The sequence below is a fragment of the Canis lupus genome, chromosome 29 (genome assembly GCF_048164855.1).
Source record: "Canis lupus baileyi chromosome 29, mCanLup2.hap1, whole genome shotgun sequence".
Taxonomy (NCBI): Eukaryota; Metazoa; Chordata; class Mammalia; order Carnivora; family Canidae; genus Canis; species Canis lupus.
The window spans coordinates 16478132-16496634 of record NC_132866.1 but is presented as its reverse complement, the minus strand read 5'-3'; the positions used below and the strand labels follow the sequence as shown (position 1 = coordinate 16496634).

Below are 18503 nucleotides of genomic sequence, written 5' to 3'. Positions count from 1 at the left end.
CAGATTATTCAACTGTTGCCGTTTTTCTTGCATTTTTCTTTTCTGTAAAAACTAGTGGAAAATGTTAATACCTTGTGATGATACCATAAATTAACATAATTGAGGCACAATTGGGAGTCATTAGGTTTAACATAAGCGGCCAATTCTAAGCCCTTGTTAGATGCTCGTGAAAAAGAAAGTCCGTTCAACTGTGTCTCTTTGTAAGGAAAAAGAATAACATTTAAAATTGTTTTTTATTCCAGAAATAATTTCATCAGAGATTGCTGCCGGGAGATAAGATGTAACTGGGTGTTTTACGTAGTTTTTTAGCCCTCAGAATGTAGTATCTCCCCTGAGACTGTAATTTGAATGATTGACTTTTCAAGGAAATATGGAAATGCCTTTTTTTAAGATTTATTTATTTGAGAGAGAGCACCCACGTGAGTAGGAGGGAGGGAAAGGGGAGAAGGCGAGGCAGAGAATCTCAAGCAGACTCCCTGCTGTGATTGAGCATGGAACCCAGAACCTGGCTGACTCAGGCCTGGATCTCACGTCACTACCTGAGCTGAAGTCAAGAGTGGCACACTTAACCGACTGAGCCACCCAGGTGCCCTGGAAATGCCTCCTCTTTTTCTGAGATTTATTGAGAATGTTAACGGCACTCAAGTTCTCTGGCTTGTTTTCACTACACTTTTCTATACTACTAACATGAGTTTGATCTTCAGATACATATTGCATTGTTCTTTCTTTTTAGATTAAAGCTGTGGATCCGAAAACAAAAAACTGCACAACATTAGCGGGAACTGGAGATGCAAGTAATGTTATCACTTCCAGCTTTACCGAGTCAACTTTTAATGAACCAGGAGGCTTGTGTGTCGGAGATAATGGCCAGTTATTATATGTAGCAGACACCAATAATCATCAAATTAAAGTGATGGATTTAGAAACAAAAACGATTTCTGTGGTAAGCAATCTAAAAGTATAAGTTTAAAGAGTATCATTTTGAGAATGCTACTAAAGTCCTCATAGCACAGGAGGAGGTACTTTTGGTTAAATCATCTCCAGTCTTGGAAGTGAAACGTGTACGTAGAGTAGTCAGTGACAGCCTCCTTCCAAGATGCCCTGCTCTTGTTAAAATAAAAATTCCATTTGTGATGACAGTGTTTAAGATACTGGAAGTTGGAGAGAATTTGAATTTTCATCTGTGTTTAAATGTCTGAAAAAAATGTATAGACATATACACACTGCACGTACATATTGCATGGGTTGGGTTGTCCAGGTGTTTTGTTTTTTTAATGATTCTTGGATTCACCATAGGAAACAAAGATCACACATTAATCTGTTACCAAATAATCTCCCCAAGGAAACTCTAGGAGCCACATTTCTCAACACACTGAAAATAACATTGGAAGAAATTTAAATGCATTATAATCAATTTAGTCTCCCAAAATTTTCAAGCTACCTCTTGATATATTTGAAGAAAAAAAAAAAAAAGTTTTTTTTCTAGAATTCTAGGAATTCCCAAGAAATGTTATGATGGCAGTCTGTATCTTTATTTTAAAATATAAGTGTCCTTTCTCCTGACATACATCATCTTATATTCGGCAGTGAAACCTGTAAGTGGAATTATATCCCCTACATTTAAATTGATAAAGTTTTACTTTAATTTCATACTATCTATAAGCATACTGGATGATGAACTTATTAGCTCTGTTTCATTAGTAATGGTAATGTTTTTGATAGGATGAAATGTGTTTCTGAACCTATAAAATAATCAGGATGTGTAAGTAGACACATTTCCAATTCAGGCTAGAATGCAATTAAGTTTCGTTGACAGAGAACCTCATTTTTCTACTAAGGTTCAAAGATAAGCTCTTTATAATTACTGTAAACTACTTGTTCTTTAATTAATAGATTTTCTTTTTTCCTAGCTCCCAGTCTCCAGACCAGACAACGCTGTGGTAGATGGCCCATTCCTAGTAGAGAAACAGAAGACATTACCCAAACTACCTAAATCTGCTCCAAACATTAGACTTTCCCCAGTGGCTGCCTCTCCAGGCCAGACTCTCCAGTTCAAGCTAAGATTAGACCTCCCATCAGGAACAAAGTTGACTGAAGGAGTACCCAGTTGTTGGTTTCTAACAGCTGAAGGTATGAGAATAATCATGCAAACATTCATGTGTGAAATTGTGTTTACCAGGGTACCTTCCAGTAATACAGTGATCTATATCTCAGAGTCTGTTCTAAAGAATGAAATTGATTTTCCCCTTGAGTAGGACATTTTTAAAAACATACTCTTTTAACTGAAGTAACTTAGGTTCTTTCCAATTCAGTTTTTTTTTATTGTTTTACTATTATCTTTTACTTTTCCAGATCTGCATCTATCAAGTGCTTTAGAGCTTTCAAATTGTTGTTCATTTTATTTCAAAAGGACTTTATTTACCAGTTATTAAGCCTGAAGCTACATTTTCTTCTTTAGTGATACCAGAGGTTAGAATTCAAGCCCCATTACTTGCTCGCTATAAGAAAATGGATGCCAAAACCGTATCTTAAAAGGATGCCATCCAAGTAGAAGAATAAAACATTGTTTGGGGATATGTAATTGAATACAAATGAATCACTGTGATCAGAATGCAGGCAGAGCCTTTGTCCTTACTCGCTAATTTGTAGTCGTTTAAGCTAAGAGCACTTCCTTTTCGAGTTTATTCTCAAAGTATTCAGTGACTGTAAATTGTGTAGAGATTTGAATGTGTATTTGAATCCCTGTGTGCTCTTGATTAATTTATAAGAAGAAATCAGTCTGCTGTTTGCCTGACAGCAGTGCTTCCCAACCCCTCTGATAGAGTGGACAGCAACTTTAAAGTAAGATATTAGTGGTCCAGAACTAAATGCTGACTTCTTGTGTCAAATGACCTTCCTCTCTCCTGGTCTCCCACGCTCTTTCACATGTTCTCAGTCTCCATTTCCTCCCACCCCACCCCCTTCCTACCCTCTCACACACTTCTTTAGTGCCTTAACCCAGACCCAGGCTCATTGCCTTCTTCCTACCTTGCTACTTTCTCAGGGTAGCTGCTATTGTCCGGTCTGGCAGCGGGAGAAGCAGGCTCCTCTCAGGGAGCCTGATGTGGGACTCAATCCCAGACCTGATCCCGGACCCCAGGATCACGCCCTGAGCTGAAGGCAGACACTCAACCACTGAGACACCCAGGCATCCTGAACATGTTAATTTGTCAATATCGTATTCTAAAAACCAATCCACTGCTCTCCAGGCCCAGCTTCGCTGTGTATACAGACCCAGAGAAGGGAGATCGTGGTGGTCTAGCCAGGAGGAACTGCTGGCTAGAGTTGGGGAGCCTGGCCCTGGGGTGATGAGCTCCGGGAAAGCACCCTCTACCCCCCAAGGGAGAGGGCTGATCTCTGCAGATGAGAAGGAGGACGTCTGGAGCCAGCTCCGTAGACAGGAGAGTACTCAAATGTTGGCCATTTGTCACCTCAGTCCCAGGTAGATCACTGTTGGGCCTGAGTTTTAGTCTGAAAACACTGCATCAATTGGAGATCAGTATTTTTTTTATTAGATTTTATGCATTTATTCATGAGAGACACACAGAGAGGCAGAGACACAGGAAGGAGGGAGGAGAAGCAGGCTCCATGCAGGAAGTCCGATGGGGGACTCAATCCTGGGACTCCGGGATCACACCCTGAGCCAAAGGCAGACACCCAACCACTGAGCCACCCAGGTGTCCCTGGAGATTACTGTTAATTGAATCTCTCTGTGTGTAATTAAAGAGCAGTGGATTGGTTTTTTAAATACGATATTGACAAATTAACATGTTCAGGATGCCTGGGTGTCTCAGTGGTTGAGTGTCTGCCTTCAGCTCAGGGCATGATCCCGGGGTCTGGGATCAGGTCTGGGATTGAGTCCCACATCAGGGTCCCTAAGAGTAGCCTGCTTCTCCCTTTGCCTATGTCTCTGCCTCTCTGTGTCTCTCATGAATAAATAAATAAAATCTTTAAAAAGAATTAACATATTCAAGTCTACTTGGTCCAACACACAGATTAATAATGAGCTACTAGAATACAAAATACAGATAGGAATTTTCTCTACAGACTACTTCACCTTAACACTATTTTATCACTTGTCGAAAATAGTGGTTCCATATTTATTGTATATGGGCGAATAAGCTTTCAGACAAGAGTTCTAAAAATTTAAGGCTTTTGAAAATTATTTTATAAGGTACATTTGTACACCTATGATTAAAGGAAAGATTGTTTTCTTGGCCAGTTATTTAGAGACTTTTAAAACACCTATTTTTAACTAAATTTTGGTCAATATCGTCTTCAAGTGGTCAGCACATGTGAAGATTTTAAGTACACCCCTCCCTCCAAAAAGGCAGTATAAAAGCACCCCTGGCATATTATAACATCACAAATCACACATGTGATGTATCTGAAAAATATCCAAAGAAACTTTGTATTTTATTTCTAGAACTAGACATTAAAATAACATAATTGGTTTCCTGTTTTGGTTTAAAATATAAGAAGTTCCCTACTAATCTGCTATCTAGTAAATCCAAATATTAAATAAAAATAGTCTTCAATACAGAAGTAAGCAAAGAATTTTTTTTTTGCAAAGAATTTTAAAGAGAATTTTAAAATAATGGTTTAAAAACTCTTCACTTAACTCTTTAGATTTAAACTTTCACCTTCTCCTTACTCTGACTTGACATATTTTTCTCAAATTTGATTTTTCAATCATCAGAGAACTAGAAGCAGTACACTGGAAGGGAGATGGAGAGGCCTAATAAAGGCGGATGCTCTGTTGACTCATCCTGAGGTGAAAAGAAAGAAAAAAACTAAAAAGTACATACAGAATTTCATTCTGAATTTTGTACAGATGGCCAGAGTCATTGAGAAGTCATGAGACTGTGCTCTGTATCTTCTGTTTAAGATGGCAGGAAAGTATGTCCTGTGTTTTCCAAATGTTGGCACTTAATATCTAACCCTGCTTTAAGTTGAATGTCTACTTAAGCATATCCTTCTTCAACCTGACACGGACGTTCCTTCTGAGAGGTGGCACTATGTGAATAAAGACATTTAAAAAATTCTGATATGAGAAGCTTGAAGATTTTTAGTTTATTAGACTTGTGGCATAATCTGTGTATTTAAATCTAAGAAGAATTATGTATTAAAATGAGGTAGACAAAATCTTAGTATTTACATTGTTGAGCCCATCTGAATAATCTATGCAGTGTTACTTGTTTCTAAAAATATATTTTTTTAGTTTTTACCTTTGGCTATTTAATAAGTCATCATTATCTTGAGTTTGAAAGTCACCACAGAGTTGTACATACATTTATATACCCTAGATTATTTTGGAGTTTCATATGCTATTTCTAAACACTTTTATCTGGTAAAAATGACCTATTTATTTCTAGAACTTAATAGGTTTCATTTTTAATTTCAAGGTTTAAGGATCTATAGACATATTTGCATTATTTGGTTTGATTTCAGTAGAAATTTGCATTTACAGTGTTCAAAGGAAGAATTTTAATGATATGATACCAAGATTATTAGACTAGGAACTCCTCATGGGTGGTCATTTTATTCCATTTATGTCCTTCACACAGAGCATAATACCTGGCACTTAGAGGCTTTCAGTAAGTATCTGTTGATTGAATAAATTTAGTCTTCATAAGGTTTGCCTAACTTCCTACTTGTCTTATACAGTCTTAGTAAATTACCTTTTCATTTTCTAGGCAACGAATGGCTTCTTCAAGGACAGATACCCTCTGGAGAAATAGAGAGCATTTCCAGTCAACCAGCAATCTCACTGCAGATTCCTGGAGATTGCTTATCACTTGAAGCTGTTATATCTATCAGCGTGTTTCTTTATTACTGTAGTGCAGACAGCAGTGCCTGTATGATGAAGGGAATTTTGTTCAGTCAGCCTTTACAGATAACCAGTACACACCAAGAGTGCACAGCTCCTGTAGAGCTCAAGTATGTATTTTAGCAAAAGCCAGTTAGCTACTCAGTCACCACAGCCGCTGTCCACCATCCTCCTCGTCACTATAACTTAGGAAAAGCCGCTTTATTTCTGCCTCTGGATACCAAGAAACCTACTGCTCAGTTCTAGTAACTGATATTAAAATAAGTAAATATGGAGTGTGGCTTTATCTATTATAAACAAATAACTTCATTCTGGCTGTGTACCAGCTAAATCACTGACCATCATTTGAACCATGATTTTGTAATCTCTGTTGCTATTTGGCACAAAACTTAAATCCACATTGTAGTCTAGAATACTATCATGAAGATAATTTGCAATGAATGCTGATATAATGAAACCAAATATTTCAACTAACTTTTTCTACTTTTACTAGTAGCAAGGAGCATATTTGAATATATAAATTTCACAGTAACTTTAAACAGAACCTAAGATCTGGCCCATACGTTGGTATAAGGACACCTGCCATTTAAGGCCTAAGGTCTGTTTTAAGCCAAAAACAAAACAAAAAACAAAAAAAAGGTCTTTACATCACAGTAGAAACTTAAAGAGTATCTGGGTGGTAAATATGTTATTTGTTCTGTGATTCAGTTAAGAGTGATTTAAAAGAGAATTTCTATTTTTATTATAAATTATTTGCTATTTTAACATACCATTATTAATGCCTTATAACTCTATACAGAAAAAGTATGTCAAAGGATGTACAGACTCACTCCCTTAACTTTTTTCTGAATGAATACAATCTTAAAGATAATGGATGAGTCCTCAGAGATTACTGTCTGTGATACTATTTATGATAAAGAATAAATTGTGACAGCTGAATTTAAATGGGTATATATGTTGTCTTAGAGATTTAAATTTCACTGTAAGCATTAAAATTGGGTTTGGGATTTTTGATTCCCATATTCAGAACTTAAATTATGATCATTTATTGTGATATTTTTTAAATCACTTATAAGCCTTCAAAGAAAATTTTAGTGTGAAGCACTTTCATGCTATTAATGTGTATATATATTTATTACTCTTTAAAATATTAGGGCTGAAATATACAGGGATTTAATGACACTAGGGTTGTTTTTAACCCAAAAAGAAATTGTCACTATAAGATAGTGAAAATTATTTTTATTATCATCATTTCCCTTTGTATCTATTTAAAAAGCCTATTCTTGTTTTTACTATAATTGATTCAATATGTTTATGATTTAATCAGCTTACAGGATTTTGAAAATGTCAGGTAAACTGTATTTATCCAATAAATATTTATAGTCAAGGTGGCATAAGTATGCCTTTCCTCCCTTCAAAGACATATTGGAAATGTGATCTGTGGAGCACTATCATCTGCCATTTTTCTTTTTGAAATATAGTTTTGAACACATTAGCTTTATTTACTCAGGTTAACTAAACCTTGGAAGTAAGGAAGTATATAGTCCTGACTTTAATTTGTAACCTGCTAAAGCTATTTTTAAAGAGATATGTAAATGTAAACTTAAAAGGAATCTTGTTTAAAATTATATATAATTACCTCATAAGCTTTTTCTTTCCACAAAAAATATTCTGTAATAAAGGGACATATAACATTAATACTCTTTTATGGAGAATAGGCTGAAGTCATGTTTTAATCTCATTTGAAATATTATACTTCTCATTTCCAGTTGGATGTGATGAGAATATTTTCACTCCCTGGGAAAGAAGTATATGCAGTTCTAACCTATTTCAGAAATACCTGATAATTAATTTTTCAATATAAAACACAAAGACACAAATAGTTATGTATTTCTTAGAATCTATTAATATTCCTTTTGTCTAGACAATTTTAGGTTAGTATTAAGCTTATACTTTTCTTTCAAAGTACAGTTTTCTTGAACATTGTTATTCTTACCTAGTCACCAGTTTGCACCGTTTCTTATGTTGAAAATATTATTTATATGGATTTAGTATGGTTTTTTGTAAATCCTACTAGAGCTGTATAAATAGGTTCCTAGAACTTATGACTAACATAAACCTCTTACATAAGACGAAGCACTAGAAAGTTTATTTTTAAAAACTTCTTGATTCTTGCCTGCCTTCTGTTTTCTATAAGGACTTCCATATTTTTTTTAACTTTTTCTTCTCTTGTATAAATTATGTCCAGTGATAGTTTAGAAAGAGTAAGATTTTAGTATAAGTCACCTTAATCAGAGTGCCAGTAATATGGCATCACATACACTTTGATGTAATACCTAGAATCTTTGCCCTACATTATTGTGCTGGTTTGTCACTATTTTTTCCACCACTCTTCGAGATGTCATTTCACAATTGGTAGAACTTTTTTTCCCCTGACTTTATACTCAGGATTAGTATGATCTCTGAAAAGAATTTTGCTTATCTTAAATATGCTGCCTCAAGCAAATATTTAACCTATTCACAAGGAAAAACTTTATAGTTTAATCACCCATAAGTGTAACTTTGATAAAGTTCAACGACTACAAAACAATTTTCTCCTTAACTGTTCTAATACTATAATAGTTCTAGTATTATTAGGCCTGCAGATAGCTATAAATCTTAGCCAAAAAATTCGTATGTGTAGATGAGTGTGTAGATGTATGTGTATACATACACAGATAACAAAGATCAAGAATTTCCATCTAAGTTTCTTTTTTCAGCAGTATACTTTTGAGTTAATAGTATCAAATTAACCTATCCATTGCTTGTTTTTCGATGGTTGGAAGATTTAGGAAAATATTGAAAATATATATCTGTAATAATTTTCTGCCTACGCAAGATTTACTATTAGTTTATTATATCTGCCAATTAAAAAGACTTCAGTCTGACCATTGCATTTGGCATGTTCAAGAACAATCGTAGTTCACAGTTGCATAGAAATATATAGAGAGGAACTATGTCAACAGTGGTTCTCCTGAATGATGAAATTATTAAGATTTTAATTCTGTGGTTTTTTTTTTTTTTTTCAGTGAACAATGTGTTATTTTCAGAAAGAAAAAAACTGGAAGCATTTTTTTAAAGATTTAAAATGAACTGAATTGTAAGCACTGATACAACTTTTCTAAAGTCATCTTTATTACCAAGGATCAAAATGTAGTTTGGAACCATTTATTCTATTGGTTCTTTTAATTATGTGATTTGGTGAAGACAGAAAAGATCATTACTTTTTCTTGTGTTTTTCCTGCATAATGTAGTATAGTGGTTAAAAGCATGTGTTTTCCAGGCTCTAGAATTCTAACCCTATAACCCTAAAAAAGCATGTGTTTTCCAGGCTCTAGAATTCTAACCCTAGAGGGCCACTCTACCTGTTTTATGGGATTGCCATAAGGATTCAATGAAATAATAGTGTGTTTGTAAAAGCATTTAGTAATTATTGGAACTGCTAGTTATTAGCTTAGTTAATAATGACAATAATTTATGACCATTAACACATACCTTGACATTTTCTTTGCAACTGCAATTTCTAAAGGAAAATATTTGTCAACCAACTATTTGATATATTAATAATCTCCATAGACCTGGGATTCAAGAAACACAGTTTTATAATAAAGTATACTGCTATTTTATAAATGATCTTATAGTTAAAAACATAGTTTTATAAAAATTTTCTTAAACAGACCCAGAACTATAAGTAATAAACTTCCTTTGAGAGGGTCCAGACATACTTACCCTGTAACACACTCTGATGGTGCTTTATAAAATCTTCAAAGTGCCTTCATGCATTTTGCCTCATTGGAGCTTCAAAGTAACCTATGAATCAGACAAGTAGATATTACATCCATTTTATAGATGCAAAAATGGCTCTAGAATGTTGGTGATATATCTCAAGTTCTCAGAGTAATGCCTAATGCTGGAGTGGGGCCTGGTAGGAGCTATTGCTTGGCCAATTTTGTGGGATGACTAAAAGGTGAATAGTGACTGATATATCTTATTTGAATACAGGTCTCCTAATTCCTACCTCTATTCCTAGATGGAGAGTGAAAACAAACTGCAGAATTGAGTACTTCTGTGAATGCTTTCTTCAATCTCTAGTATTAAAGTAATACAAGTAGCTGAATTTATTGAGTGCTTATTTTGTGCTTGGCACTTTTCTAAGTGCTCTGTATGTATTAGCTCGTGTAATCCTTACAACAGCATTCTGAAAGAGGTACTGTTTTTCCTTATTTCCCTGATAATGAAACTGAAACAAAAAAGTTCTAAGCAGTTATGCCAGTAGACTCAAGATCTTGCATTTAGGAAGTAGCCAAGCCTGGCTGAGTCTGTTCGACTACTGTGCTACACTGCCTCTCAAAAGTAGGGTTTTTTTTAGACCTGAACCTTTCAAAGCTGTATATAGTAAATAGTAATCAATCCAAAGAATCCAAAAATGATTGTTTTTGAAATTTAAGTTAAATCCACTTGATTCTATTAGCTCTTTGGACTTTTCCTATATAATCTTCTTCATGGCTTCCTATATAATCTTCTTCATGGCTCGGGAATCTTCTTCATGGCTTCCCAAAGATTTTATGTACCGTTCTTTCTTAAATTCAGATATTATCCAGATGTATTTTTCTTGGCAGACAGATGTATTAATTAAGCAGATTTTCAGTGTTAGTTCCAGCAATGCTATTTTAATTGGTCTTCAAACAGTAATTATAAGACCTTGTCATAAAAAATAACTGAGTTCTTAGCACAGGGCTGTCTCAATCCCTAAAAATCTTCATATTTAAGAACATTTTGTTTTAATAACCAAAATGAGTTCCAGAAGCATAATATTTGGCCAACCTGTTAACATACATAAAGCACATAAAGTCCTCTGCTTACTTGTTTTATAAATGACACTGGCATGCACCGCCCCCCCCCCAAACGGCCCGTGACTCAAATAGATGTAATTCTGTTACAGTATTCACCAGGTAACCTATTCTAGTGTTAGTTACTGAAGGGAATAGAGTATAATTTTACGTACCGCTGTGATTCATGATCATCCTGGAACAAGATTATAAATATCTTTTCATTAGATAATTTACTAATTTAAATTAGAATTCGTTAATTATTATAAAATCCCATTCCTGAAATCGATAAGGAAATGTACAACTTAAAAGGTAATTATTGCGTCATACTTTAGAAGTAGAATTCACTGTTAATCACCAAGATTTCCTCTTCTTTGCCCTGGGGCACATGCATAGTTTTATTTAAATGAATTTAAATAGTTTTGGGGTTTTTTTTTTTAAAGATTTTATTTATTTATTCTTGAGAGAGACACAGAGAAAGGCAGAGAGAGAAGCAGGCTCCATGCAGGGAGCTCAAGGTGGGGCCCGATCCCAAGTCTCCAGGATCAAGCCCCGGGCCGAAGGTGGCATTAAACCACTGAGCCACCGGGGCTGCCCCGATTTTAAATAGTTTTATGAATTCACACTAACCAAAAGTCACTATTGTGTCCTGAATAATTACAAATTTATTTTCCCCATTTCCTTGCAGTAGGATAACTTAAAGAATAGGGGGCTTACTGATTTGCCTATATGTGTTCCATGTCCAGCAGACCTTGACCCTTCTGCATAGTAGACCTGCAGTTTCCACTGAATGCTTCTGGCCTCCCAACAGCCAGTCTGACCACAGAGGGCCTGGGCATGGTAGGCCAGACAGCAGCTTTTCTGATTTCAACCTTTCTATTTCTTTATGTGCTGATTTGGTTTAATTATTTTCAAAGGTTAGAGCTGGAAAGAGAACTCTAGCTTCTAGCTGTGGAATGTTTGCTTAGAGTTCTCCACTGTTTGGTATGTCCTTTTTTGAGGCATGTCGCTCTCAAGTACACCAAGGGACGTTTAGCTGTGTTGAAAGCTCCCAACCAAAAGGAAATATTTGCAAATATGCCTCCCTGCCTGTACCAGCAACCGTATACTAAAAAACACTACATAACCATATACTCAGGCCTTTTTGTGACTGTCAGAGTACAGTATGAACTCCTTCCTCTTTTAGTAGCAACTGACAGACCTGGTGTTTTTCAGTAATTAGAGTGAAGAAAAATATGTTAATATTGAAAACTTGAGACTATGAAGTATGTGGACAATTTATTGCCTTGGTTTTAATATACTTGGTTACATACATTTGAAATAAAGTGAAATGAGACTTCATAATGCTAAGAAGTAGAAAAAAGATCAGCTGTCAGATTTAAATATGCCCTGTATAAACAGCCTTATGATTCTTTATCTAGTGTGCTGTGCTCATGAGAACTAGATCCTCAAGTATACAGGGCAAAACATTAGTTGATTAATTATGGTAATGAAGGATAAAAATAGGCATGTTCCTTTCTGAAAATGTAGAAGGACTCAGCCATGTAACAATCTTCTATCATTAGAATTCACGGTCATTATTCTTAATCCCATCAGAATTACAATCATGCTGTGGAGCATGTACAGGATGGCTGCCTGCTTTGTTCAGTACACAGTACAAAATGAACACGTTTTTGCTTGTATAGAGTTGACATGTATTATTCATGCATGCCTGTGCTACTCATCACCCAAATTTACCTGTAAAACATATACTACCACTTCCTTTCCACACCTTAGGCTTCCCTCTCTTTAAAAACAATAGTAGTTTCTGTAGAAGTTTCAGTGAGGAGCTATGGTTTCACAAATAACAGAGCAGCATGGTTTTGTTGAAGTAAAATTTTTTTCTAGAATTCCTAATAATATATTAGTTTCTGGAGGAGAACAGTACCCTATATGATTTAAAGATTAATTTCTAATTTGCAATACACCTAATATTTTACATAGGCTAATATTTTTTTAAAAGTTTGCAATTCTCACTGTTAGGGTACATTGAGAACCAACTTAGAAATGTTTGCATTGCTGTCATTACATTTGATTTGTGGAGAAATCAAAAGTTTGCTGTGTACTTGAGATCTATATGTTTAATACACTCTCAAATTGTAACATTTCATAAATTTGTCAAATTTTAGAGATTCAGACTCTCTCATCTTTTGTGTGGATAAAGTTCAGGTTTTATTTTTGAGAATAGAGTTGGTCTGCTGTGCTAACTTTATATCTGTCATTCCAAAGGTTTGATTATATATTTTTCTCCAAAGATAAAAGCAATGAAATCCCATTGACAATTTCATACATTGGTATTTCCATTCATGCTCTAATTCTAAAAATCAACGTGGTCTGCATTTTTCAAGTGTTTCATGTAGGCGGATTAATATTTGTTTTTACAACATTGTATTTCTACGTATATTTGAAGACATTTTTAGTGATCTTTTCGAGTGCATGTGTTAATAGAAGATCATTTAGAATGAATGTGTCCACTGGCCTTCATTAACTACTCAAAAGAAGTGTAATACATGTGATTATAAAAGCAAGAATGTATTTATACTGTATGCTAATGCCTAATGCCTCTTTTCTAAAACTTTGCACATTTTTTCATGAAATAGATTAAATATTTTCTCTCTAAAGCCATATTTTTGTTTTTAATATGCTAAGTGTACCATGTGATATGTTTACTGCTTAAAAATCTGTAAGTCACAATTTATTATTTAAATATTTGGGTAAATGAGTATAGTATTTAATTTTTAAAAAACCACTATAAGCAAATAATAAAAATAAAATCATGCAAGCATAATTACATTAATTAAAATCATAAATATAAAAATTGCATTTAGGAAAGGTGATCTATTCAGTAAATGGTATTGGGAACATTTGAAAAGAAAAAAGCTCTGTAGGGGTTTCCTGGGTGGCTCAGTTAAGCATCCAACTCTTGTTTTCGCCTCAGGTCATAATCTCAGTGTCATGAGATAGAGACCTGCGATGGGCCCCACACTCACCTGCTTGAGATTCTCTCCTTGTCTCTCTATCCCTCTCCCGGTTCACTCTCAAATAAATCTTTTTAAAAAATAAAAAATATCTCTACCTAACACAATATATAGAATTTGAAAGGAATTAATGACAACATAAGAATACAAATGCCAGAAGAAATGAAAGACAATATAGTGTCAGATGGAGAGGGCATTTGTAAGTATGACCTAAAACCCAAAATCAGTAATGGGAAAGAGTGACAACATAAAAGCTTCAAGCATCTGTATAACAAATGAGAACAGAAAAGTTAAAATGAAAAAATATTGCAAAACATAAAACTGGACATAAGAATCATATATGAAGAGCTCTTATGAACTGATAAGAGAAAGATACTCCAGTTAGAAAATAAGCAGAGAATGTAAGCATTCAGCTCATAAAGCAGTGTAAAGATACTCGCTTTACTACATTAAATGCAAATCCATCCATTCATCTACTTACTAAGCATCTCTGTGTTGTACTCTAGGTCCAGTGATGAATAATTCACACACAGTCCTTGCTCTTGAGCTTGTGTTGTACTTGAGAGATAAGAATGAATAAATTAACTGAAAGGGTAACTGATGAAACAAGGTAAATAAGAGACTCAAGGCCTCCACTGAATTACAGAAGTATGGGAAAATGAAAAAAATAAAGCTAGTATCACACTGTTTAAAACATTACAAATGTTGAGAATTAAACTTTCATTTCTTTGTAAGAAACCTTGTCAAAAGTATTTGAACATTGCCTGCTTTCTTCTTGTAAAATTTATGATAGCATTTTTCTCTTTGAAAGGCAAAATCATCTTTTGCCTTTCTAAGTTTGGATCAGTTCCCAACATGTTCATCTGTGTTTTCAATGCTGTCTCAATCTCCCAGTTTCCTTAATGTGAAACTTTTTACCATCATCACTTCCTCTGGGCATCATCCTCCTCCTCACAGCCACTTTCCTCATGTATGTCAAGGTCACCCTCACTCAGTGTCCCTGGGCCACATGGAGTCTATCGAATAGCAACAGCATTCCCAAAGCCAGCTACTGCCTATCTGGTTCCACCTACATTCAACTCAAATGTCACTTCTACTGTATTCACATTTTGTTTCTTTGGTATACTTCCTGTTCTTTCTGGCCAAATCCCCCTTCTGGTTATCCATTTTATTAAAGTGTCACATGGCCTTATCACTAGGAAACAAGAAGTCGTCACAACTACACACTTTGCTGTCTGTGCACAAACTATCACAAACAGTGACTAGTCCCCAACAGACTGGAAGAATGACATCATTGGTCACTGATCATGGACACATCTGTTATTACACAGTGATTTGTGGACTGAAGAGCTAACAGTGAAGTTTGTACTTAGGTAATTACAGTTAATAATCCATGCAGCTGAAATTAGAACCACATTCTTGAGGGAGTGGTGGTATTCAAACTGTTGTGACTGAAACTCATCATATTGTTCAGGGCAAGAACTGCCTGCACATGTATAGGAATTTTTTAAAAAGGAATAGATAAATGGAAGGATACAACAAACGCTAATAACTACATCCCCTTAATATAGGAGATAGGGAGGAACTGGTATTTATTTACGCTGTACATTTTGTATTGTTTGAAATTCTACAAATTAATATTACACATTATTAGAGGAAACTAAAGTGGGGAAAAAGATTACTTCTGTTTCCCACAATCACAATGCTTACTGAAAAAAATGCATCCTGAAAAAATTTACCACTGGTAATGAAAAGTAATAGAAACAGGATTAAATATATAAATATTTGTGGGGGTAGGAGGGAAAGCCTATACTGGTTATTTTAGGATATATGAAGAGATAGCACATAAATGAGAATAAATAAATAAATCTGTCATATGGTATATCATCATATCTAAAACACAACAACTCTCTGCCAGCTGACCTGACACCATCACTTAATCACAGAATGATCATGAGCAAGTTACTTCCTCTCCACTGACATTCAATTTCCTTATCTGTTAAACTAGATATTATTACCCCACAGAATCATTTTATAACATTAGAAAAGCACTTAGCACAGTGACTAACAACTAGTGAATACTCCAAACACTGAGTCATTCATGCCATGGAGAGCACTGACTTCTCTGCCCGTGAACTCTTCAAAGAGAGATTCGAAGACAGGTGATATATTTATCCCAAGTGGGGAGCGCAACCCAAAGACCTCAGGTTCTGAGCCATTCTAAGACTCTGCAATTTGGAATATACAGGGGAAAATCTGCTTGTTTAGCTTTACTTTAAAATAACAATATTTTGCTATTTACACCTTGGGACTTAATTTTTTTTTTAGAATGAAACAGACATTTATAAACCAACCCAAGTTTTAGTACATTTAAGGATACACAGATTTTTAATAGGACTGAGAAAATTATTTAAAACACTTTTACCTCACCAAAGGCAACCTTGTTAGTGTAAATAATGTGTAACTCCATTCTCTAGTTAATTCAATAATTACGTTTTTGAACTCCTAACTGGGTAAGATACTTCAGACTTAAGAGAATCTTGAGGGGGAAAAAATTGGATATTCATTACCCTCCCCATTTTTAATGAATATACCACAAAAATATTTGAAATATTGTTTGTGTATATAAAACCTTATTTAGGACATTTTAAAACTTCATTTATTTTTTTTTATTTTTAAAGATTTTACTTATTTATGGTAGACATAGAGAGAGAGAGAGAGGCAGAGACACAGGAGGAGGGAGAAACAGGCTCCATGCCGGGAGCCCAACGTGGGACTCGATCCGGGACTCCAGGATCATGCCCTGGGCCAAAGGCAGGCACTAAACCGCTGAGCCACCCAGGGATTCCCCTAAAACTTCATTTAAATGAAGGCTTCTTTAAAAAATCACGGGTTATCCAACACATAGTCATGCTATTTTATAGATTCATGACCTTGAACTCAACAGCTTTCCAAAAAAGTATTGCTCTTTATTATGTGATTTTTTTTCATGACACAGGGAATACCTCTACACATTGAGGATATTTTGTCCTCAATTCTTCTCTTCAGCTATTAAGGAATCCAGGAACTTAGATAACCGACATGATAGGCAAATGTATTTCCAAACTCCCCCAGTCTGAAACGTGCCTGTCAGTCTGGGAAGCAACCCCTCAGCAGCAGCCAGTGATGTATTAGTGCTGTGATTACTGTCCAAGAGGGCAATGAGCCCTTCAAAGTAAATAAACAGATTACTTCAAATCAGTCTCTTTAAAAAAAAAAAAAAAAAGATTTTATTTATTCATGAGAAACACAGAAAGAGAGGCAGAGACACAGGCGACGGAGAAACAGGCTCCCTGCGGGGAATCTGTCATGGGACTCCATCCCAGGACTCTGGGATCACGACCTGAGCCAAAGGGAGATAGATGCTCAACCACTGAGCCACCCAGGAGCCCCTTCAAATCAGTTTTTAAATCATCAGGTTTTAGTGACACTAAGATGAGATATCAATTTGTCACAGGAATGCATACTGTATTTCATTTTGCTATTCATCAAAGCACTTTAAGAGCCCTCCTTTATGTTCAGATAGAGTTTCACTTTTTAGCTTAAAGACTTCTCTGGAACCTCCCAACCATGCTTATGCCTTAGGGCTTTATAATATTCAGTAATATAAAAAAAATTTTCTTAGTTTCACTAAAACCTGATGATTTTAAGACTGATTTAAAACCATCCTGTTTATTTATTTTGAGGGGCTTCTACTCCTCTTGAAAAACAATCAGCAGCACGGACATGACACTGGATACAGATGAGGGGGGTTGCTCCCCATACCAGATGGCAAGGTTCAGAGTGCAAAATGTGGGAAATGTATTTGCTTGTCATTATTCTGGTTCCTTGATATAGACCTATCTATCCATATATAGTTTCATTATAATCACTATGGATATATCATTTTCCATAGTGTATATATATATATATAATTGTGGCCTACATACATAATTTAGTGTGAATAATAAATAGGTGTGTAATTTGGCCAGTTGTAGTGTCCCCTTTTTGACCCAAAGCTCAAGCTCCCATCAAGCTTAGAGCACAACTTTAATAAGCAGTAAGTTTAGTTAAACTTTGCAAATTACACTTTAAATCTATAAACTGTATACTTTAATTTCATTGCTAAGAGAAACTGATAGACATTATCACTGTGTCCATTATTCCTTCTTCCTCTTATTGAAGAAAACACTGTCCTGCCCTTAGCAGAGTGGAAAAGGTCAAGTTCTGCAATCCTGCCAGCACAAGAGAGCATTCATGTCCCCTAATATTTTTAAGATTTTAATTTGAAAAGCATCATCTCGTTAAATAACAGCTGCCTCTTTAACTTGAACTAGTTCTATATTAGGCATTTCATTGAAAATGGCACCGCTACCAAGTCCCTTATTAGAACAAGAAAGATAAGGAGGATAAATATTTGAAGTGTAGTTTATCTCCCCATTCCTGGAGAGGGAAGAAACAATAGCTTACCCATGTTCAGGAAGCTGACATGACCTAAGAATCCAAGCATTGCAAGGGATCTAACGAGGTTGTTTACCCTGTGCCCCCGTCTTTGGGCAGCAACACACCTAAGTCAGCCTTGCATAAAAGCAAGTAGAAAAGACAGCTGCTCTTATTTAACTTTCTGGAGGAAGAACAGAATAATCATCAGTGTGGTCCAGAAACTTATTTGGTTTACTTGCACTTCAGTATTACAAACTGTAAGATATTCTTCAGTGCTTTGCTGGGATT

General features: G+C 35.2%; 1 protein-coding gene and 1 long non-coding RNA gene across 13 annotated transcripts in view; one reads left to right on the top strand and one right to left on the bottom strand.

Annotated features, from left to right (window-relative positions):
* Window positions 1–18503, bottom strand: part of LOC140620840 (uncharacterized) — a 159231-nt gene that overhangs the window by 19785 nt on the left and 120943 nt on the right. For 2 of the 4 annotated variants that reach the window (XR_012020570.1, XR_012020571.1), the window contains exons 6-8: window positions 14236–14312; window positions 9638–9718; window positions 5721–5895 (exon numbers count right to left, since the gene is read on the bottom strand). This is a non-coding gene — a long non-coding RNA (uncharacterized lncRNA). Of the gene's footprint in view, window positions 1–5720; window positions 5896–9637; window positions 9719–14235; window positions 14313–18503 lie in introns of those variants that run through there. The other 2 variants (XR_012020572.1, XR_012020573.1) reach the window with 1 other exon arrangement.
* Window positions 1–18503, top strand: part of NHLRC2 (NHL repeat containing 2) — a 64987-nt gene that overhangs the window by 44589 nt on the left and 1895 nt on the right. For 2 of the 9 annotated variants that reach the window (XM_072805234.1, XM_072805239.1), the window contains 4 exons: window positions 734–943; window positions 1911–2130; window positions 5736–5979; window positions 8938–13401. In XM_072805234.1, the coding sequence (XP_072661335.1) occupies window positions 734–943; window positions 1911–2130; window positions 5736–5979; window positions 8938–8995 (732 nt within the window). In that variant the 3' untranslated portion in view covers window positions 8996–13401. Of the gene's footprint in view, window positions 1–733; window positions 944–1910; window positions 2131–4738; window positions 4939–5735; window positions 13402–14260; window positions 14493–18503 lie in introns of those variants that run through there. The other 7 variants (XR_012020563.1, XR_012020564.1, XM_072805235.1 and 4 more) reach the window with 7 other exon arrangements.